This window comes from Anopheles nili, chromosome 2 (genome assembly GCF_943737925.1).
Source record: "Anopheles nili chromosome 2, idAnoNiliSN_F5_01, whole genome shotgun sequence".
Lineage (NCBI taxonomy): Eukaryota > Metazoa > Arthropoda > Insecta > Diptera > Culicidae > Anopheles > Anopheles nili.
The window spans coordinates 59,479,395-59,504,403 of record NC_071291.1 but is presented as its reverse complement, the minus strand read 5'-3'; the positions used below and the strand labels follow the sequence as shown (position 1 = coordinate 59,504,403).

Below are 25,009 nucleotides of genomic sequence, written 5' to 3'. Positions count from 1 at the left end.
GGAAGGGTGAATTTCTTTGCAAAACCGCGCCTAAATCCCTCAGTGATACACGAGCCAGCTCCTCAACCAGGGAAGGGTTGCCAGTTGCGCGTTGCGAAGGGACGAGTACGTGCTCGGATAGCAATCGACAGGGAATCCGGCATTGCCACCATTGGGTTGATTGATTGGTTTGAAATTGAATTGCAAACGGCATGAAATCCCGCTTCCGCTCATGGGCCTTTTTCGTGCCGCAAAATGTTATCATAGATAGTCGCTGTGTGATCGTTGGTTTTGATTAAAGTTTAAATTTTAAAAGCACTTTTGGCTGGAAGCAAATTCCACATTAATACCCCTTTTGCAACCATTATTTGAGACACTTCTCGTATGTCTTTCCGAGAACATCTCATATAAGCTATTAAATTGGACATATTATTTCAAATTAATCAATTTAGACATATTATTTCAATTAAACATTCCATATTATGTCAATTTTGGACAACTTTGCGCATAGTTTTATATATTTTCAAACTCGCCAAAGTTTTCCAATATACAGTTTTGTTATGCTGTTGAACAAGCTTTTTGTGAGTTATTATATTACCCATTGGCTTCGTTTTCATTTGTAATGCTTAGTAAAGCACCCTTCCCAGATGAGTTTAGGTAGAATTTACGATGACTAGCGCAACTAAACCGGCAATGCCCGTAATTGGAGTTACAGTGAGTGGTGCCACGATTGCAACACTGCACCTCCCAGCAAGAACGTTTCAGGGACGGTGGGCCATCGATGCTCCCGGTCGAAAAATCGGTCAATGTTGATGAAAAACGGTAGCGAGCTGCAAACGGGGCGGAATACAAACGTGCACCAGCATCCGTTCGCCGACGGCATCGCGAGCCGGAAATGTGCATCGAATCGGAAGCGTGCGTCGTTTGAGAATCGATCGATCCATCCCCGTTGCCTTCAGTGGCACCGGCAGCATTACTTCAGCTCCTACAGAGTGGAACCGGTGGTGTCGTGCGTTGCGAAACGGGTGAGAATATCGCGTGTTGCTGGCGGCCCGGTTCACCACCCGGCGCTATCACCTCAAACCGCGCTGGTGGTGAAAATTGTTGCCCTTTCATCCACGCCGCGAGTGGAAGCGAAATCGCGGCAACGCGAAACGCCAAGCGTAGCCGGCAATATCCGTCGGCAAGCAATGATGAATTTCTGCGGCTGGTTGAAGACATTCAAGCGCAAGGGAAAACGCACGGCCACCGACGAGGATGAGGATGTGGATGATGGCGTGGGTGAGATGACGCATGGTGAGACCGCAAACGGGGTGAAGGAGGGTGAACGGTCAACGAGCGAAAAACGCGCTAATAGTGGCCGCTTCACGGGCTGGGGGAGAAAACTCAAAAGTGTCACTAAACAGGCCACCAGCGAGCGATCCGACGGTCAACCTGGCGATACGCCAACCGCAACCGATGGTGATGGGATCGAGAAAAAATCCATCGGTGATGCTGTGGAAGGTGAGTTCGCGCCAATAAAAGATGAATGGGTGTGAAGTAAATATCAAAGAGGAATGAGAGGGTATGGTTCAAGTTGAAAGCAAATACAACCATCAATGTTTAGTTACTGATTTTTACTCCATTTTCTATGGGTTGTATGAAGTCCACTAAATGCAAACGAAGCATTTTGAAATTTGATAGATTTTTTTTCGATATTTTCCAAATAACTTTGAGTCGCAATTCAAGACGTACGAGTTCAAATAACTGAGTTGCATTTCAAGACGTAAAACACCAGGCGTCTCCATCAACCATAACAATCTGTAAAACACCGGGCGTCTCCATCAACTATAACAATTTGTAAAACACCATCAAACATACACGTTTTGAAGTGCTACTAAAAAGATGCATATATAATCAAATTTGAGAAACGTTTTCTACCGTTAACTAAAGCGTATGTACATTGTTTTCAAAAGACAATTATTTGAAATTGATTCCCATAATATGTCAAATTCGCATAATGTGTTACAAGATTGGTTGAGCTCTTATATACATGATATAGCAACTAATCCAAACAGCTATTCATTACTTTATTATCTTTATTATCTCTCTGTTGGTCAGAAAAAGTAGATCATCAGTTCAATACAAAAAACAGCTTCTTTATTTTAAAATAAAGCTTCTACCCAACTATCTTTCTCTTTGTTATCTTGTTATCCATTGTATCTTCATCTACTTATATTATTCACGCTTATCCACGTTCAAACCCTTCTACCGTGTTCTGCAGTCACAACATTTGTTAACCTTTCATATGGTTGACCGGAAACGTGCTGAATAACTTAAACATAGCCTTGCTTGCTCTTACCAAACACCACCGTCCACACGAACGTGCTGCCTTGCTTTTCGCAAGTGATGACAGTGTTTTATCATTTTTCACATTTCAGCATTACCTACACTCTTAAACCCAACTCTTGCAGCCTCGTATTCCACTCAAATATACTTCTATCAATGGTAAGGGCCAAGAGGCAAGAGCCTTCGTGGGTTGCGAGCTTACAAAGCATCCATTTCAGCATTGTTTCAATGCTTGCCTTCCAGATGCATAGGACGAGAAAGAATTAATAAAGATAGGAGCTAGAGCTCAGATTTACAATAATATGGCAAGCAGCAAGAGTAAGGCGGAAGAATGTGCTCTCGTGTCGGCTTGAACACCAACTTTTACGGATAGTATAAACTGTTGAAAAACGAATCTTTGCACCGCAAGTTTTTGCCCATGGACTTTATATGAAAAAGAATCATTTAAAGTTTTACAGCAGAAACTTTTGATTGTTGAAATGATCCAATGTGGTGGGAATAGTTGTGGAAGTCTTGTCAAGAGCCAATTGTAGTGTTTGTCAATTTGTTTTATTTTTAAATATATTTTATTTCCACTAATCAATGAACAATTGTGTAAAGTTTATAGAAGAGAGTAGCGTTAAAAATCGTTTTAAAACAAGGTTTTTAGTAAAATGTACGAAGAAGCGTCTTCATTAAATCATATGTTCACGTGAAACTACCGGCGGCTAAAATCAACCCGTCACGCAACGCCAAAAGGTATTGAACCATGCAGCAAAACAGGTTTAATGAAAACAAAATATTTACTATTTCCCTTCTCTACATCGCACGGTAGGTGCTGTAGAGCAACACATGGAGATTTTCAAACGAAAATCTACCTTCACGGTGAAATCAAAATATACCATGTACAAGCCAACCTGTTCAATCGGGAACAACGCTTTGTTATGCTATCAGGGAGTAAAGTTTCAGCTGAAGTAAGCAGCGCGAATTTTTGTTCTTTTACCAATCTTTGGTTTCATGAACGTGGTAAATGGCTTATAATTTGTGGAAGCAGCTCGTAAATGATATGTGGCATATAAATGCAATTCGACACTTTGTGTACAGTTTGCCTTTAGATTAATTACTAATGGCTACACATTAATATAAGCAAACAAATGTTATTGATCAACATGAATTGATATAAAGATTGTTTTTCATTCCATTTGAAATTTAATAATATTTTATATTTAATGTTTAATCGTTAGAGTGTGGGGAAAATGTTATCCTACTTAATGATTATATAACATAATAAAGTTAAGCTGTGCCTTTTGTTTTCTTCTAAGCGAATATAAGGTACTATAGAACAGATTCTATTTGGGGTATAATGAGTTATCATTTGTGAGTTTTTATCTCAGAGTTCGGCTGAAACATTTCCATATGATTTTAACCAAAGGATTCACGTCATACTCATCTCCATGACGACCATCATGGGCTTCGTTTTTCAGCCGTAAACCCTGCGTCATGACTTTATGCATTGAATATTAATGCAACATTGTTCCTGCTGCCTTTTGCCTTCCACTACGTCAGATGAATATGTTGCCTATCTTATGAATAATTCAGCGTTTGGTATTATTCGCAGCAGCGTAGATAACAAAAGACAATACAATCAGCAGATTTTTATTGGAAAATACGTTTACCTCATGCGGTGTTCGTAGAAGCACACGGCTTGCGATACAATCATCAATCGGGATTTTTATGATCCGAACAATCAAATGTAACGTGATGGATTATTTTTTAATTGATTGAAATCTATTCATTGAGAATAATTTTAAATTATTAATTATAGGTTTTTATCATGATATAAGTTTCTTAACATTGGTATAGTTTATATTATCTCTATTTTTTGTAATAGGTTTTGCTTATTTGCTTATTATATTATAACTACGTAACATTGCAAAATATTAGAATTGATTGTTTTATTACTATGACACGTTTCGCAGAAATATACACTACAGTTTATTTTGAATTGCATTAAATTATGAGCATGTCCGACATTTATGTAACATCTTCAAGCTTGTTTACGAACACATAAGCAAATTTAAAAACACACTGGCCATTGAACCGAAAGGCAACTGTCTTATCATTCTTGCTGCCGTAAATCGGGAAAGTGTAATCCTTTTTGCCTTACTCCTGTTTCATCGCTTACTTACAAACCTGCTCTTCCGGAGGTCGACCCCAAATAGCTCGTTTAGAAGCGGTGGTGTGCCTCGAAAGTGGATAAAATTGTAATTGCTCTCCATCCGGCAACCGCATACCATAATCATAAATCTAGCGGTAACGTTGATCGTGTTACGTCAGAAGAAACCCACTCTTCGAGAGTCTCTCTGAGCATGGAAATATTTTGTATATACGTTTCGTTTGGAGAACAGCTGAATACTGTAGGTCCCGTTATCGATTTTACCGACGACCGTTAGCGCAACAAACCATTTGGTGGGTGAGACAACAAGCTGAAACCAACACACTACAGAAGGTATATCACGTAAACTGCATTAAATATCCATACTGAAAAGCGTTTGAATAATTGTACATCTCACATCGATGGTGACAAAACCAGCTAGTGCAAAACGTTTGATTAAAAAATCTACAAGATAGCCATAACCATAATGCAACAAACGGATGGGACCTTAAGGATGATGAAGCTATTTTTATTTTTGGATCAAATGCCGTGCGACGTGGGCCCACGGTGAAAACGGACGAAGGACGCGTGATGGGTAGCTTTTAGCTCATCGCTGCGAAAATCTCGATTTATGCTGGTTACATCGCGCGGAAATCCAATCGAATTACCCTTTATTGGATTATTGATACAGCTGTCGTTATTTTTAATCATAGCGTTAGCTTTAGACAATTTTCGGGCTATCAGCGAAAAGGGCCTCAATATATCGTGTAGAAAATAACGTTACTGCTCTGTTTCGTTGCTGGTTCCGTTTGAACTATTTTTTGATATTTCATATCGAGTTTTGACATTTCTTCACTATGGGGCATTAGTATTATATCAAAAACGTTTTACTAAATATGATTTTATTGAATAAAAGTAAATAATATTATACTTTTTTGAATTCAAATTAATCTAGAAATTACTATAAAAAGACTAATTGGAATAAAAAAAACAAATATATTTATATATATATATATATATATATATATATATATATATATATATATATATATATATATATATATATATATATATATATATATATATATATATATATATATATAAATAATTAAAAATTAACTACTCAATAAACCATATAAACTCATCACTGAAATGCAATGGGTTCTGCCTTAGAATAGCTATATCTCAGCTTGAACTTCTTCTAAAAGAGCTAAATACGAACCAGTAGCAAATAATAATCGTAATATATCTCAAGCTGTTCATTTGAGAGAGCTTTGTGGACATATGGATGAACCATAAAATCGTAACCAATTTATTGCGAGTTTATTGCCATTCTTTGTTCGCCGTACGCGCAGGACTGCTTGGAGCCATTCTATTTACCCAAGGACAACCATCGCGTCTCCATTCACGATGCAATGAATATAAAATTATTACTTGTTTGGTATAACTTGCCATATCGTCTTGCACCGAGTCTTATGTGCGCCTCGAAAACCAAATTGGCAACGTATGGCAAAGCTCGCGATAACTTCATCGACTGTGAGCTGGGGAAAAAAAACGTACACAGATGAAAAGTTTTACGTCAACGCGTGCTATGATTATAGTGGATAAACTTCACTTCGCACTTGCGCGATCCCAGGCACAGTCCCAACAAGTTTATAGGTTTGTTTCCTGATGCCTCTTGTTCCACTTAACGTTACCAAGGGCAACCCGTGCAATAACGTACCACATGAAAGGCTCAAGGTTTTCCGATGACGTATTTCCTGTTCACCACCCCGTTTGATCTTTGACGCGTCTAATTTGGCTGTGCACCGTACCTTTTTTTTGTGGGGAAGATACTGCTCAAATCTTCTTTATTCACCCATCTTCCTACGGCGTTGCCGTGGTGTAATTTGATGATCGTCCACCAATTCTCCATTGTTCGCTTGACTCAATGTCGAATTCAGCGCATTGTCATGGGGATCTGATATGGCACTGTAAAAGGAAAAGTTTTCTGGACCATGCCGAAAATCTGGGAAAGAAAATAAATCGCTTGTTTTGGAACCACCGCTGGCTTCGCACAACAAGCAACAAAACTTTTCTGTCACGGGGTTGCTTTGTACAACTATCACCAGCCAATTAGTCTTTCGTTCTTTCGTCCTTCGCTTTTTGAAATTCAAAATAAAAAAGGCTATGACTAAGTTTTTTTTTTGTATTTAATCCATTTTGAATCATCATTTGTTTGATATAAAGGTTGAACTTTTTTGGTTAGTTAATAAACTGACCTGTGTTTTAGCTAACTATATAAACTATCTTATTGTGTTGAGAAAAAGTCAATAAAACGCAGATAAAATTCTGTAACAACTGTCCTCGCATGCTTTGCTCTGCATCTTGAATCCCGCAAATAGAACTGTTTATTACTCAAAAGCAAAACACACACATGATTGCTATCATTTTTAGCACTCCACTTGCTCTGAGACGAAGTTCACCCCATTTATGTGCCGTTTATTCAACCACAGCGGTATCAGTTCCGTTGTCCGTTGTCTTGCTGCCAACACTGCCATTGTTGCCTTTCGCGGCCATTCAATCCGTCATCAAAGCGTTCTTCGTCGTAACCGGGCCAATATTAAGTGCCATGGTTCCACCAGTTCCACCATCATGGTAGGGTAACGAATTCAATTTCGAGACCGGTCGCGTGTTCCATTGTGCTCGTATTTGGGATGCTGATGGTTCCTGCATCTGGGATCTAACGCTTTACTTTTCTCCGCGCTACCGATGGAAATTGAAGGATAAGGACACACAGCACTTTGAAGGACGCCAGCCTGAGACGTTTGTCAGTCATTCTGGAAACGAAATATTTGTTCAGTGAAAGCAGATTTTCTTCTTGCGACCGCTTCAAGGTTGTTGTGTCGTTTTTTTTTTACTTTGAAAAAATAGATAGCCGGCCGTAATTCGTCCGTGTCCTCTCGAAGCTCATGTTTCGTACGATCTCCGGTGGAGCTTGATCAATTTTCTTGCAGTCTTGAGGGGTTCTCGTTACCATTTTTCTGTGCCATCTTTCATCTCATAGTGTTGCGATACCTTTTACACGCGGGAAAAAAAAGATCAATTTGTGTTAACGTAATTCAATCCAAAGAGAGCGTCAAATTGTCTTCACACAAAAAGGCGCATAAATTTAGCTGCTCGTTTAGTCGCCGCTGTATACTCATTTTGCTTATTTAATCGTGAAGAGTAACGAATGGACATGTTAAATATTGATATTTGATGGGTTTTTTTTAATTATTTGTGTATGGTTTGTTATGTGCTTGAACAAACAAGTTTAAAAATTTACAATAAATTCAAAGTGTACAGCATCAACAGTCAGCTTGGCTTTAAAAACAACTATCCTTTAAATGTTATAAAAAATGCAGAAAACCAACAGTATTATCTGTATTGAATATAATGTTTTACGCCGGATTACATTGTCTAATAATAATGTTGAATAATATGTTCAAGACTTTTATAGTTTGTTTGCTATACTCTCTGCAGATTTTTCTCACTGTTACTATTCTTCTTGGTACACTCCGGCAAGTTTTCATTCATGAAGCATCATTAATGAATGAACGTAAAAAAAAACAAACAGATGCCGCTTCAAAATTGTTTAACAGTACTCGTGTTCAAGCTTATCCACGCTTGCATTTTTTCCCCCATTGCTACTATAATAGTAAAGCTAATTCCCTCGCAGGGCTCAAACAAAAAGCAATTAATTAAAGCATTGCCGGGGGCCAGGTATGAATGTGAGCGATAGAAAACTTTCACAAAACCTGCTCAAGAACGGCGTTGGAAGGGATTATGAGTTTAAGGACCTCAGGTGCCTGCTACCTTTGCATGAAGCCAGTCAACGACTATTCGCGATGGGCCGTGGTTGGTTTTATCTGCATACTTGGTCACGAGAATAATTTTCCATTGGGATTTCTTTCATTAGTACCAATGGAAAAGCTTGTTGTCTTCTATATGATACTGTAGATTTAACGTAATTGAGAAACTGTGAGAAAAAACTTGTGTTTATTTTAAGTACGATTAAACTTGCTGCATGTTTGAATTGATTTTTCTTTGTATTTTTCCTTGTAATATAACACAACCTTATATTATTGAACATACAATTATAACTATAATTGTTTCATAGTTTAAAACATTTTTATTTTTCTTCAGTGAAATTAAAGTAACAACTATGGCATGAGAATGAAAGTATGTGCGCAAGAGAAAGTATACTATGTATACCCTTTATAACGTATTCGTCAAACTATTTTTGCACTTCGCATCTGCAACCAAGCATAACAATCTTCAAGCACTTTTTATATTAAAAAAAGTTTAGTAAAAATTGTAGTATAAACAATGAGATCAATTGGAAATCATTTTTATGTTTTGCTGTTTCGTTAAGCGCTTGTTGGTTTCTCCACATTTTACGCAATCTTGCTTGGGATCTACCCATATATTCCAAAATTTAATATATTGGTATTTAATGTAATAATCCCAAACGTTATTAGACTGTTGAAATAACAAATTTTGTTTGCACAGATGCGTACCAACGCCGATGTCTTAACATGCCTTATCGTAAGTATGCATGTTAGCAATGATACCCATCATAGCAATTTTCATATCTTTTGTGCACCTCATTCGTAATTAATAAAATTGTTTCACTGAGCAGGAAAAAGTTTTCACATTTCGCGCGTAGATGTTTAAGGTATGCCATTATTCTGCTCCACGATATTAAATGCTTTTTCACATTTGAGATGATATTTTGCTACATCAAAACTGAAAATTGGAATGTAAACTTGCCTAAGACTAATAACTTAAAGCCCAAAATGAATAAATTTAATGAATACTTTATACAAATTTTGGTCCCATCACAAAGTGCACGGTAAAAGCTACAAGATAAATCATGAATCCATTTAAATTTCTAAGATAGAACTTACATCAAGATTGATAAAACACAGTTTTTCGGTGTAGTGCTATACTAAGAGCAAATGTAAATCGTTTGTTGAAGTCCTAGAAAAGTCGAATCTGTGAAACTGTGTGCTTTTCGTACCGAATTTTCAGAAAAAAAAATGTAAAAGAAAAATGTAATATCATTTTACCTTGCATCTTTAATTCCATCCAGCGCCGAACTTTCTTTCTGTTCGTGCTGACGTTGATTCAATATATTAAAAATATTCCGTCGCTGCTTCGGGCACTCAGAAGATGTATCGGTTTCATGCCTTCGGCTATCTAAACCAAATCATAATCATAGCTTTGATGGTTTTCCTTTATCGTTTGCTACGCTTCGATTCCCGATGAAGCACTTCCAAACAATGTCACTCTATTTGGCAGCCCATCGGCTGAAGTACGTGATTGAACTAGCATACTAATCACGGTGGGCTGCTCCAAGGACATTCCGGAACGTTCAGTGAGAGTTTATTTTTGGAGCAGCTTGCGCTGTGAATGCCTTTTTAGCCACTACACCTTGACTACATCACCGCTCAAGTGGACCGGACTTGTGTTGCTGCCTTTTGTGCGTTCAGTTTTCCGCGGACGGTGCCGGTGGCAAAATGTCACGATGATGGGCAAACAATATCCGACAACTGAAGATAAAGAAACAGGCATCAATCTGCTGGAAGCAATTTCATATTTGAGACTTTTTTTTTTACGTCAAATCTGATTACGTCGAATATTGAAATTCGGACGAAATGTTTCAGACAAAAGCACGTAATCGAGCAATATTTATTGGAGGTATGGGAATTTTTTTTCTGTATATAAACCAAGCAAGTATATAAGTTACTTAGCGTGTAACACGAACCATCAGATAAATTTCTATATAATAACCTCCATTCTCAACGGCTCGAGGAAAAATTGTACGCTTCCTCGACAGATGTGGTCTGTAATTCGTAAGTGTGTCACTTCCGAGAGTTTTCATCATGTGTCACTCTTCAAAATATTGCAATTAATGTCTGAAGCATACCTACAAATACCATCATTCGGTCGGTTTATGGCAGCACACTCCACGCCCCCTCAATTCCAAAGCAAAGCGTCTGTTTCGGTTTCACTTTGCACACGCTCGTCCCTACCGACATTGGTTGAACAACTGAAATTGCATAATTCCAACAATCTGTGTGAGCGTGTGGGTGTTTGTGTGTGTGTAATTATAAGCCCTAAGCGGTTTTCTCTGAAGTGAGAAATAAGAAAAATCGAAACAAACACCTGCCTCAGATAAAGCCGGTCTAGTCTGTGTTTCGCAAAAGCCGCATTACATACAGACACATCCTTGGAGCTTGTTGGGCGAAGGCGTCCTAAGCCGTCGTATTATTAATTTAGGTTTTGCTAATGTCACGCTAAAGGTCATGAACGAAAGCCCTGGCATATACACTGCCAACACATCTTTAATACGGTGGAAACAGTTTTCCATTTTCAATCTAAACAACCAAAACAATAAATCATTCAGTTCATACTTTAACCGATTATCATTCAATTTGAATTATAGGTTTCTGAAAGCTCTACACTGAAAGCTTATCATGTATCGTTTGCACAACAATGTGCGCGTTTAAAAATGGGACTAAAATCAACTTATTACACATCATCTGCAGGTTGAATAGACCGTTCGAAATACTACCGGCAACGCTTGTTGTTTTGTGCATTGCAAAGAGCTTTGTGAAGCGGTAAGCCGAGAAATACGACTTTGCGCTGGTTGTGTAAACACTCACTCACTCACTAGCCAGCAACCGTAGTACCTTCGCTTCCAGGAAGGTTAGCAAATGGCCCAAACCCGGCCCGGGGCTTCGAGAATGTATTTAGAGAAATCAAACATTCTCGGCCGGTGGAAAACGGAATCGAACCGCATCGCACCGTTGTTTGGCCAACAAAAATTTCTCCACACTTCGAACACCGTTTGCTGGTGTCTTTTTTCACGCTCGAGCAACGTGCATCCACTTTACGGTACCGGGGGTTTTCCGACGAACGGTATAATCTCTCCTGTGGCTCTCGTGTTTCTGGCCGGATCTCGTGCCCTGGGTGGCAGCGCGACGATAAATCCACTTCCAAGCCGGTCCCGTCCAGTTGGTCCCTTTTTGTCCCGTCACTGTTGACCGTTTTTTTTTCTACGGGTTTGAAACATGCTTCACAATGTTTTATTTTTTTTTTTTGCGAAAGGTAAAGAGCGAAAACAAAAATCATTCTTGGACGGATTTATTTTATATCGAATAACAAATTCCACACTAACTTTCGCAACTTTCACGTGAGTTTTTCCATTGGTTAACACAATTACCCTCCTTCTACGTTGAGCTGAGAGAAAAGGTTTGTTGTGTACGTGCATCAACAGAACCAACCAGCTGAACATCCTATCCTGAAAGTTCGCTCCTCAATGTATCTAATCATGCTATTAGTTTTACCGTTTTATTCAACCCGGCAACCTCAAGCAAATGATTACGTAACAAAGCTCGCTCAAAATGGCAACTATGGGGCACGCCGAAAGGTCGCCCTCGCTACGATCTCAACTGTTTTGTTCTCCCACCAACCTTGCTGAAAAGGGTAAAAATAGACGTGGAAACAGCTAACGATCCCGCCTGCTATGGTGCGAAAAAGGATCATAAGGAATTAGAATGAATCTCTTAGCGCTCGTAACACGTGCCTGGGTGCTTTCTACGCCCACCTTCTCGCAACAACCACCCAAAGCTTCCTACTTTAGGTGAAAAGCTTTGCGTGGCTCCCATGCAAATTCAAAACACGCGACTGCCTTTGTCGGCTTACCCATTCGCACAGATTGAAGAGAACTCGAAAGCAGAATATGCAGTAAATTTCCAGCTAATGTAACCCCGGGGGTTTAGTGTATGGCTGCACATTAGTAGAAATATTTTTTTTTGTTTTCCACACAGGTGCGAAAAAAGCCAAATGTCTTGCTATCGTGCAAAACGCGCCAAAGCTAAAGAAAGTAGAATCTTGTCCTAGGGCACAGCACGGCGCCGTGAATTATGCACCATTCGTCAAGTCGAAATGCAAGCTGAGCACTAGCAGGGATTGTTCATTCGCGCCATGCAACGCGCCATGTTCGGAATAGAAAGACTTGCAGTTTTCCTTGCATCAACGCCTCCGGTTGACAGGATAATGGCTAAGCTCAAGGTCAGCTGTGAAGAGCTGAACAGTTGTTTATCGTCTACCATTCACGAATGAAGGCAGAACCGGCGAACAATAATGCCGTTTCGCGAAAGGGGGAGCTGGTTTTCTATACTCTTTTTGCTTTGTGGATTTGCTTTTCTTTGCTCAATCGTCCAGTCTTGTTTTTTCGTTACATTTTACGTTTCTTTCCCCTAGCTAATCATTGTGTTTTTGATAAATGCACTATAGTTAAACCTTAACTAAATAAAATTTAAGGTATCAATTTTATTTTAACTAACACGAATGGATCGTTTTTCATACAACATTTATAGTGTAATTACCTACAATTCTATTGCAGCACTATAATACATTACTATGATGCGTCTAATTGTTGTTAATAGAGTGCATTTAATAATAAAATTTTATTTCAACATATTCAACGATATAAAGGGATCTATTCTCTATCAAATCTATGAAAAGTTTACATTCGTTTCTAGCTTTAACTTTAAGTTATTTAAATTTATTTTTCTCTGTTCTCAAAATTACTGTTAGGATAGGGCACCATTCTACAATCACAGCTGTAGCATTTCTTATTTTCTTCAAAATTAGATCCTTTTTGCAGTAATGATATTTTTATAATTCATTTAAATAGAATTGGCATTATTAACCATCATTCATCGTTTATGCTCTATCAATATTACAGCTAAAGTGCTGTTGCAAACGGCCACCTGATATTAGTATTATTTCCCTAACAAAAAGAAACATAATCGAGCAATATTGAATGTTTTTAAATTAGTTTCAATTGTGCCTCATTTGTTTCCTGTTAACATAAATCCTTTTTTCCAATTAATTTGAAGCGAATTCAAATCGAAATCAAATGTTGATCAAGAAAAACTTTACTCACAATAGAAGTTCCAGCGCAAAGCCTGCTCAAAATGTGGTTCGTTCGTAGCAAATCTGCACCCGTGGGATTTTCATGCAAATTTATGAAATCCCAAAGCCGGTCTCACCCACCGGCGCCCAGCAGCTAACCCGAAATGGGACCACCATAGTAGGAAATAGAAAAAGTTTTCCATGTACAACCCGGCTCTTGATCCTTGCCTGCGGACGGGCAAGGTTTCCAGCAATTCTTGCGACGGTGGTGTGCCATCGGGCGGTGGTGTGCATTATTGTGAATTTTAATTGAGTTTTGTTCCCTAGCTATTTGCGCTAATCAGCTAAGGATCTGCAGAAATGTTACAAACCGTTTGCAGTAACTGGAGTTACGGAATTCCTCCGCTCCTGACGGGGACGAACAGGAATGGGGAAAAATGTCAAACAATTTATTGCTAGCTGCTTTAAAGTCGTCTAGCTGACGAGGGTTTGCTTTTGGTTGTGAACCATTTTCACTCGCACCCAAAAAGAGAACTGTCGAACTCGGCCGAAATGAATCAAAGGCGTGAGAAAGCAAATTTTTCGTTCCCCCAAAGCACCCGGATTTGTTTGAAATCTATTTTTGGATCCAAGCTGCTTTAAGTTAAAAACAAAAAAATGCCTTCTTTACGATTAAACTGGTTTGAAAAAATATAGACAATTAGCAGTTTTCACCTATTTACTTCATTGATAAGGAGATCAAAATTTTAACAGCAAATCAAATGTCATGTATGCAAAGAAAGACGCTTTTTAAATGATGGTTTTTATTTAAAACTTCTCTAACGTTGTTTAGTATTTTTATTGTTTTTTTCATACTTATATTGTACATGAATATAATTTATGTTTATATTTATATTTTTATATGTTTTTATGTATATTTATATTGTTTTTTACATTTATATTGCATTTTTATTTATGTGATTAAGCTTCTTTCTCGCCTCGTAACCAATAAAGCTGTTGTCATCAAACTAATTTAGATGCGTCAAACTAACGATAATAATTTTATAAAAATGTATTTATGTAAAATGTATTTTATAAAATATTCATTTGTCTATGTATGAAATTACGCACACAAAATTCAGTGGTATTTAACGAAATAAGTGCAAAATCCTGATTTCGAATTCTGGTGGAATAAATGTATTTCCATGGTAGAGCTGGATAGTAAAAAGGTACTCAGGGATAGGTATTCCTTATAACTGCTGAGTAATGGGGGAATAATTTGCATAACCTGCAACCCAAACACCTGCTGTGAAGTGAGAACAATGATTTATGCTGAATGAAACAACCCCGTCAGGGTTGGGCTTAAATCAAACAGGCTTCAATTCATGGTTTTATATATATACATTACACAGAAACGTTCGCTAGGAATCAATTTTACTGGCTATGAAATCCCCATCAGCCCACCATTCCTAACGCTATTAGAACGGGCCACCACCATCAGTTAAGCCGACCGACTGATCCTGCAAAACCCGGATTCATTACTGCACGCTGCGTTTGGCGCCGTAAATAAGCTCTCGTGTTCATTAACCGGAAAACAACGCAAATCGGCGCACAATAGCTCCCCCTTGATATTACGATTACGACGCGCAAAGAGCGTTAAATTGCACAATCAGTATTATCACGGCGGCGCAGGGGAGGCGACTTTTGATCTCCGTCTGGTCCGCCAGGTTCGGCATCCGATTGGAAAATTATAACGGGCAGAGAGAGAGATGATTAAGATTCCGACCAGCGCAAGCGCCCCCGTGCGACGTCGCTGTTTCAGCACTTTGCGGAACCTTGCGGAAGTTTATTATGCCATAATAAGGTATTAAGCGAACGGCGGCGTGCACGAGGGCCTTTCAACAATCCAACGCGAACCGTCGCGAACGCGAGATGGCGAACGAATTCCCCAGCACCAGCACGAGATAGTCGGTCGAAGCCGGTGTTTTATGCCAAAATAAAATGAAGATCACATTTCCGTTGCCACCCACACCGGGATGGTGGCAAAATCGCGCCACGGAAGGATACGGATATTATTCGGGGCCTTTTTTTTTTGGATTCTTCTTGCCAAAATCAGGCTCCACGCGACGAGGTTGCTTTATGCTGGGTGTCATGCCGATTAGTTTTTTCTTTTGTTGTTGCTCCTGTGCTGTTTGGACGAACAAAAAACTCCACACTTTTGCGCGACGCGTCGTCGCGCTAGCCAGCAAATACACCGAACTAAAAGCACTCAATGGAAATAAATGGCGGCTCGTGTGTACAATAGCCCACATTCGTTAGAAAACCTGCTCGTGTTGTTTTTTTTGTTCTCCTCACTTTCGCTCTCCCGTACAATCGCTTATTCAGCAATTTTTATGCGAGAGCTTTAGCGTCAGCAGGGAGATACTGTTTCGCCGCAACCGAGCCTAATGGGATGCCCGGGTGTGCTAGCATCAGTGTGATATTGGCCTCCCCCACCGTACAACTTCGGAATCGGATTGGAGTCACGGAGTCACCGAGCGGAATTCGGTTAGCGAATTTCACATTTCCGGTTGTCGGTTGCGGGGGAGAAAAGAACACCCAAAAAAAAAACTCCCGCATCATATCATATGATCTGAGCGGCAAAATACCCAATTATCAATATGTTGATGGCAAAGAAAGCAGCACTTCATTCTCCGAAGTTTTGGGCAAATATCGTTTGGTTTCGTATCGGAAAAGTGTATGGCAATGAAACGCAAGCTTTTTTTATGTTTATCGTCATGGTGTATGGATGATTTAGGGTAGGTTTTGAAGGGACAAGCAAACAAATCGCTAGTAATGCAAAAGAGCATTGTATGGGAGTCGAAATTGAAGTATTTCTTTTCTTTTCGTCCTTTTGAGCAAAGTATAGATTTGCCACAAATACAGAAGCACATTTTTATAAGGAAATAATGTATAAATTAGCTTGAATAGATAAAACACGACGTTTTAACGTTATATCAAATATGATTTATAGGCATAACATTATGATAAAAGCAGTCATTCGCCGTTTATAATATTGACATTTTGTTTTTCCTAACATATTCTAACATTTCTTACGACTGATTTTAAATTTCAGTATGAAAAAAAACCTACAACTTTGAGGTGAATTTAATTTATTTTCGTGATAAAATTTTGCACATGTCCGTAGTGAATTTTCCCCGATCAAAAGCGCAATGTGAGACGACAAAACACATGCGTACGATGTATGAAAAATGGAACCGCATCTTACTGTCGCCAGAAGCAAAGACCACATGCACGCCGGGAATGCAATACCATGCGAGAAATCCTTTAGATTTTTGTGTACAAGCCCCATATCCTTCGAAATGGTTTTTAAGCTGCTTCACATTACACCGTACATTTCTCCGGTGTCACTGCCCAAAGCCTTGCATATTTTACATCCGCCTGGTGTGCGCAATAACGCCGACCGATATGATACCGCTCGTGGAACTGATGCTTCCATCGTGAGTCGATCTCTTGTTTTTTTTTCGTGTTATATCTCCTTCCTCCTTGTTTGCGCTGGAGATTGGTTTTATTTTGTGAAATATAAATTAACATTCTCGCAAGCACCACCGATGGAACTCATCATTTTGCGTTTGATCGTTCGAAACCCGGCACAGAGTTAATGGTCTCTCTCTCTCTCTCTCTGTCTGCTCCTTCCTCCTGCTGGGTGTTTTATTTAGAATCGACGAACCAAAAAGCAACCCTCCCGGTTAAGGGTTTGCGAGAAAAAAAAGCCGGAGAGGGGGAGGCCATAAATTATGCGGTGCAGAAAGTTCGTAAGCCCCGGCCGGGATGAAACGCAAAGAACGGAACATCTCATTCCGCGTGACAGCCGCCTGGATATTCATAATTTATGGTCGAGGTGGTGGGTTTCCAACCCCTGGCCAGGAATCCGAGATGCTGGTGGTTGGTCGGAAACGGTACAGCTAAAACCGTAGAGCAAAACCCCCACTCGATCCGGTGGCTGGATCAGCGGGCGATCGAAACTTTCAACCCGAAACGAGACAGATTTTAATTTACCCACCGTCCATTTTATTCCTAGGTAACCCGAGGAATAAAACCGCCCTCAAACCCGGCCACTCGCTGATGGACTGGATCCGGCTCGGTAACTCCGGCATCGATCTAACCGGCGTCGGTGGTCGCATTACGCCCGTCACCCATGCGGAACTGGCCAAGCACAATCGGCCGGACGACACGTGGATGGCCATCCGGGGGAAGGTGTACAACGTGACGCGCTACATGAACTTTCATCCCGGTGGTAAGTGCATTCCGTGGGTTTACGAGTGAAAATAAAAAGGAGGGTTGGCTTTCATTACGCAAACAAGAAGGGGTTGCAAGCGAAAAGCATTTTCTAATGCCACGTGCCTCTTTCGCGTGCTTTTTTCAGGTGCCGATGAGTTGATGCGAGGCGCTGGCAAGGACGCAACCAAGCTGTTCGAGGAGGTACACGCGTGGGTGAATTATGAATCCCTGCTAGCGAAATGCTACATCGGTCCATTGCGCAACACGGTCACGCTTAATCTCGGTGATAGCTCGAAACCTGCCAGCAAACTGCCACCAGCACCACCAGCATCGTTTTTGCAGGCAACAAAATCAAAAGTAGCCCCAGTGGAAACGCAACAATCACCGGCTCAGAGCACCACCGATCGCGTGGACACCGGAACTGAAGACGCCACGACGCCTCCCAACGCCTTAACGATCGTCAGCTCGACGAGTGACGATTCGCTCCGGTTGTCCGTACCGATCGTGCCACGGTTCGATTGGATCCAGAAGACGGCCGAGCTGACGCTCATTTTCTACACCCGATCGTTGGCCAATCCCGGTGTGCTGGTGGAGTGCATCGATCACCTCGAGGTGACGGTGAACATCCTGCTCGAATCCAGCGTACAGCACCGGTATCGATTCCATCTGGCGAATAACGTGCGGTGGCCGTGTATCGCCCGCACATCACTTGAATCGGGAAAAATCGAGCTGATGTTCACGAAACTATGTCCCGCACTGTGGACCAGCTACGGTACGATGACGTACGAACGGCGAGAAAATTGTGAGCTGCAGCTGCACGAGTACGATGTGGCAACGCGCGTTGAAATCACGCACGATTCCTGTGCGCTGTTACTGCGCCCGAAGAACAACTGCTTGCTGCAGGTGACCCCGGTCGGGTACCACGTGTCGGTGTCGGCCTCCATCGAGGGAGAGTACGTGTCGCGCAGCTACACACCGGTGCCGATGGGTTGCGTTAGCACCGATTGTCCCGGGACGTTCGTGCCGTTGCTGATCAAATCGTACCCGGACGGGTGCCTTTCGAAGCATCTCACGCGACCGGTACCACTCGGCACCTCGCTGCAGGTGTCGCAACCGAGCGGGAACTTTGTGCTTGGGAAGCTGAGACATCACAATCGATTCGGGCTGTTGGCCGCCGGTAGCGGCCTTACGCCGATGCTAGCCTTACTGCTTTACCTGCTCGAGCGGACGAGCAATCGGATGTAAGTTTTTTTTTTTGTTTTTGGCACCACTGGGGGAGTGCAACGTAATGTGAGAAGCGAGACCAAACGCTGTTCAATCTGCTAATGGAACGCGCGTGATGTGTGTACCGACCACGATTTGGTAAAAGTTTTTGCTACAAATAGCTAGACAAACAATATTTGTATTTGCAAAATTATAATGTAATTGTAATTGAAAAGAGGGTCTTATGATACAACTTCATATGGCCCTAAACATGCTCTAATATTACGATGTTGAAACGTATTGTGTTGTTTCACGAATTAGTTGTGATATTAAACCTTCCCTATGCACCTAGAAAAAATTATCAGAATACTATTGCTGTAGAACTCAAAGGGTTTTGAGAATGTTTTCCAATGCCTTCTACGCTTTCGCGCGCTTTTTTTCGTCCTTATGTGTGAGCTCCCAATGTCGACCAATGTCGACTTTCGTTATCTCGACCGTGACGGATGCGTTTGATTATTTAAAACAATTACTCATACTAATATGTTTGTATCATCTTACTTCTTTTTGCATCGTGTGGCTACTGTGAAAGTAATCAAATCAAACCACCAGAAATTGATTCGTTTCATGCATAAATATGTTGTTTTAAATATATAAACTTTCAAGCACAGTTATATCAACCACGTCGCTCATAGTTATGAAACGATTGTCGTGTATATGTCTGTTGTGGACACTGACACGATGCACCTGTAAACGATTTGCGGTTGGCAGGCAAAGTAAAATGGAAAATGCGCTCGATAGCATATATTCGTGCCTCGACACGGTATATCGTTGAATGGAAAGCTTTCCCAACCCCCTGCGTCGATAAACGGTTGTGAAGAGCTTTCGTGCATAACGTGAGATATAACCAGACCACATACGGGTTTTTTTTTCTTCCCATACAGCATACAAATACAATAAGTCTGTAGCCATTTTTCTATAGCTATAGTTTCTATACATTTATGATTCGAATTCGAAAAAAAAACGGTTACGATAAACGAAAAAGTTAAACATACGCAATTGGCTTTTAAGCTATGAAATTGTTACTATTGCAGGATTGGGAAAGTAGGAAAGCTTTCGAGTTTCACACTTCAGAGGAAGTGTCCTCAAAAATCGCATTACGAAAATGAAACGGACTCGTATAAAAATAAATTCCATTGTTCGGACACAACTGTGGAATATATTTAAATACATCCTGCGAACACTCCTCCGGAAGGAGAAAAAAAAACGAACCATCGGTCATGAGCATAAGCCCACAATTTTATTTATTTACGCCTCATTGGCAGCCTGTACTCGACAGAGAGTTAATGCTCCCTCCGAAGTATAAATGGTCGGATTTCCATTCGCACATTGACCAATCGGTAAGAGAAACAATATCCTCATCGGTCCATCGGCGTGCGGTCTCACTTTAACGTGACGTAACTCAATTTCGATCGAGAGTGTGTGGGCACGCTTTTTTTTTATTTTCTTGCTTTATTCATTTGGTTTCACCTCCTTTTTTTTCTTTCTCTCCCAACGCAACAGAGAACACATCTGCCTGCTGTACTTCAACAAAACCGAAGCGGATATCTGGTGCCGGGAGATGCTGGAAAATTTATGCAAAAAGGACAAAAGGTAATTTATCATGCTCCAATCCGATGGTGTGCGTCTGTTTTTCGCCATGTGGGCGTATGGGTGGAAAGTGTCACGGGCGGGCCCGGCTACGGGCAGAGTTTTTCCATAGTTTCCATAGCCTTCCTTTTCACGGCAGCTGTTGTCACTGTTGTCCCCTATCAGCAAAACCAACGCTAAGCCTGCGATGCCCAGAGTATGCCCACTGTATCGGAGTGAGATAACATTTCCACCCGGCCGATAGCAGAATCGTCCCGAAACGGACCGGCACCAGGATCCATTTGGAGCTGGAGGTTTTTGGTTTGCTTTTGCCGCACGTTGCTTATCACCACTAGCGTGCCAGGAAGCCACGGGACGATGGTTTCACGGATCAAGTTTGTGTATAAATTTATGTCCTGCCTTGCCGTGTTGAACGGTTTATGTTGAATTATTCATGGCCATGGCCCCGGCCCATAGGAACGGTACTATTTCAATCATGCTAACGTTATGCTGCCGATGGAAACACTCAATGATGCAGTAGGTAAACACGGAAAGCATTGAATTAGCAGCATAAACAACGCTTCGTTTTGAAGGGGTTTTTTTTGCCTTCCACTCGTTCCCCGGGTGGAGAACTTTAGCAGAAACTAATTGAAATCGATTGTCTGATTTCAAACCGAGCAGGTTAATGGAACTAACGCAACAATGGCAGAACTATGAGGAGCTCAAGGATCGAACAGTTTTCGAAGTAGTTAGTAGAATACAAACCGGTATTTGCGAGTAAGAAATATGCCTTATAGCGTTGAAAGTATTTTGGTTAACATAAAAAAGCTTATACCTTTTGAGGGGCTTAATATTTTTCTAAAATAGTAATACTTAATGAACCATTGAAAGATCACATTTATATTTCTAAATACATGTACAAAAAATTGCTAAACGGTTAATATGAGCTTGCTGTTTCAAGCACCTATTCATACCTAGAAGTAAAACAAATTGCTTAACTACCGCTAACTTAGGCTGCTTGTAAAACTCAACCACTTCCGATTAGTTTTCGTAACTTCAGCTCCCAGCGGTGTTGAGCCAAAATTTCTCCCCCCGGGAAGCAAATTGATGCTGTTTGACGATGGATTCGCAAACTTCTGAACTCCTCCCCCGGGGGGAGGACGTCCGTTAGCGGTTTGATCGGATAGTGCGGTGCTTCTTCGGCTGAGAAAATATTGTAATACCATTACTGTGTGTGCGTCGTGTTTGCTCACGCGAGTACACACTCGAGTGTATTTGATAAACTTTCCCTAATCTTCCAATACCCTCGAGAGCCCCCAACGTCAGGAGTAATATATCCACGGGTCTTCGTAATTCCTTGCACAAACACCGACACTGGGACCTGTCACGTGCACGTCATGTGCTCGGAGTGCTGAAAGCGTCGACTTTACTTTCTCGTGCTTTCTTTTTGTCCCACCGTTCACCCTCTCAAAAGCTGCCAGCTAGCATTAATTAGTTCCCCCGAATGCCGGTTACATGCCAAAACGTTACACTACTCGCAGACACGGCACTCCTGCGGATGGATGGAAGGAGAAACTCGAGCATTTTAACAACCCCCGTCTATCATGGTATGTGAAAGCGACAGAGAAACAAAAAAAAACAAACTTTCCCGTACACACGTTGCCGGCCGGTAGTGCTACCAATCCGGGTGTCCGGGAAAAGACGTGCACGGCCAAAAGCTCGCCAGTCAGTGCTCTATTTATGGTAGGGTACGTTTCGCAAGCTAGTCGTTTTCACCCTCCCATCGGCCATATCTCCGGCCACAAGATGGCAACCACGGCAATTATGATGCTTGGCAATGCATTTAATCTAACTTGACTGCCGGGTCTTGACGGGCCGGTCGGACGGAAGTGCATATCGAATTGAGCGGCCGCTTGTGTATGTGCAGCATGCAAACGCGTCTAAAAGGGTCTATTTTAAGTTACCGGGGGAGTGGGAGTTTCAAATTAAATCAGCATATCATGTGCCTTCAGGGAAACTTCCTTGGAAAGGGGTTTCTACTTCAATTTTCAGCTCCAAGCTACTCATTTAACTGCAAGATACAACTAACAGACGAGAGAGCGGACGGATTTAGCTAAATGGAAATTTTAATTGAAATTATACTCTCAGAGTAGAGAATGTTCTTATTTAGAAATCACTCTGTTTCGCTTTTAAAATCATCTAATAATACCTTATAAAACCTTCGCCTGTAAAAGCTGTTCTTATTGGCTAAAAACTCGTGCAATCTGTCTATTTTTAACGTAATTCGGCACGTTTTAGTGGTCTTTTAATAATTACAAGTTCCATTAAATGCACAAATCGATACTGTTTCATAACCGCATACATAAACGGCGCAATGAATTAGATGAATCAAGGGCGTACGAATTTCGTTCAACTTGTTCACACAGCGTGTGATCCGATCCGACATAGCTCAATAAATCGATCCAACCCGTCGGAGTTCGGAACCATCGTTAATCTTCCCGACAGGCCCGTCCCATACTCTCTCTCTCTCTCTCTCATCCTGGGGCTACATTCGTGCATATAACATACCAACATAAATGGAAAAACCCTAACATTGGTTCTTCCCAAGGCTCACCGTAAGGCACTACCTGTCGGAGACGGAACAACCGGAACAACCGCCGGCTGACAATTCGGGTGACGGCAATCGGGCAAGCTTCGCCCACGGGCGTGTAACGCCGGAAATTGTTCGTCAGCTGACGGCGAAGGAATCCCCGCTGTACGCCACCTACTGCTGCCTGTGCGGACCGAAACCGTTCAACGAGCTCTGCCACCAGTACTTCCGTGCGACAGATCATAATCCGAAGCATCTGCACAGTTTCCAGGGTTAGAAGGTGTGACGCAATGTGATAGAATCATTAACCAGCCAACCGTCGAAGGAGTGATGGAGAGAGAAAGAGAGAGAGAGAAAAAAAAGTAGTATCGGGAGTACTACGAGCATGTTTCAGCACCAGTAGCCTAGCCGCATGCACTACATCGATAGCAGTAGGCTATTGCAGGAGGGTACACCACGTGGTAGATCAGCAGGCCATGCACCGAGCACTGTCATTCGTCGTAGAGCGCAAATGAAAATTTCAAAAACACACACACACACACATTCGTTCGGCCGTTGTCATGTGCAGCCCGTTAGAGCAAACTGTTGTTTATTGTGCTGTAGAGTGTTAGGTGGAAACAAAACGCTTATCTGTCACGCCGGGAAAGCCGGAGTGGGTGAGGGCAGATAATTTACGAAACGAACATATGATAGATGTCCTTTTGTTTATGTTGTGCGCAGGAAGAAATTAGGTGATCACTGACACGGAACGGGCGGGAAAAATGGCTGAAAAAGACTGGGAGCGTGTCGTGTTGAGTTATGTTTTTTATCCCACGCTCTTTTTCTGGACCGTTGGGGTGTTTGTCTTTCATGTTCCAAAAAAAAAACACACATTCTTTTTCTGCATTTGTGGAATGCAATGTGATGGCGGTAAAAATAACAGGAAAAGGCGTGCCCCTCTTTGTACGCACTTTTGGGAAATGCTGGTTGGGCGCGAGTGTCTTGGTTTTTTTTTTTTTCGTTTCCAGTTTTCACCGAAGCAAAACTAGTACTGATCGTTATCGTAAGCCTAGCTGGGTGTGTTATAGTAGCAGATTGAGGTATACACATATATATACATATATAGGCGGAGCACGTCGAACCGGAAGCGGGTTATTCCGACACGCCGTGCATGTGGCGTGAAACAGGTAGGAAGAAAGAATACAGCAACAAAGAAAGATGTCTATTTTTAAAAATATTAAACTGCTTTTATTGCACTAAATTCCGAAAACAAAATAAACATCCGAAAGTTATTGATGAAAGATTGTTGATCCGAAAGAGAGAAAGAAAAAAATGTGTAATAAGCGGTAAATATAAAACAGTGTTTCAAATGCGAAGTAAAATGAATGATGTCATTGAATTATTACCACCTCCCCTAATATCGATTAGCTCGCTCCATGCGAATAGCCATAAATAATTCGAGTAGCTACAATTATGCACGTTTTTACAAGCGTGAAATATTAAGTATCCCTGACTAATCGACTAACATTTGACTGGTGGATTCATTGTTCTAGTTTGCGTATTGGTTGCTCTGGTGCCGTACATTGGTAGTGATAGCTGTATCAGTGAAATGCGACAATATTGCTTCGCTTATTCTAGCTAAATCTTTTCGCTAACATTTCGTTTATCTACTCAAATGTGCAACTCGTTACTACACGCACGGTGCGACCGATATTGCTTCTATTGCAAGTCCTTGTAAAAAGGACTCCCCGTTGGTTGCGCGAGTGCAGCGTGTGCGCGTTTTGCTACACCGTCCAATCGATACTATCCTAAGGCTAATTTTGGCACAATATTCTACGTTCAGCTGTGTGCATTTATCAGCTTTTTTTTCCCACCGCACGTGCACGGAGGACGCACGAAACACGACACACGATCCATTTGCGCGGATGTCCTGCAATGCACACACACAAAAAAAAAGC

At 41.2% G+C, this 25,009-nt stretch overlaps 1 protein-coding gene across 1 annotated transcript; it reads left to right on the top strand.

The window, feature by feature from the left end:
- The first annotated feature begins 1,004 nt into the window (after positions 1 to 1,004).
- Positions 1,005 to 24,233, top strand: LOC128721330 (cytochrome b5 reductase 4). Its single transcript, XM_053815073.1, has 7 exons — positions 1,005 to 1,482; positions 3,531 to 3,544; positions 11,173 to 11,176; positions 17,454 to 17,669; positions 17,799 to 18,894; positions 20,417 to 20,506; positions 23,091 to 24,233. The coding sequence occupies exons 1-7, from the start codon at positions 1,170 to 1,172 to the stop codon at positions 23,347 to 23,349; spliced, it is 1,992 nt and encodes a 663-aa protein (XP_053671048.1). The 5' UTR covers positions 1,005 to 1,169; the 3' UTR covers positions 23,350 to 24,233.
- The last annotated feature ends 776 nt before the right edge of the window (positions 24,234 to 25,009 follow it).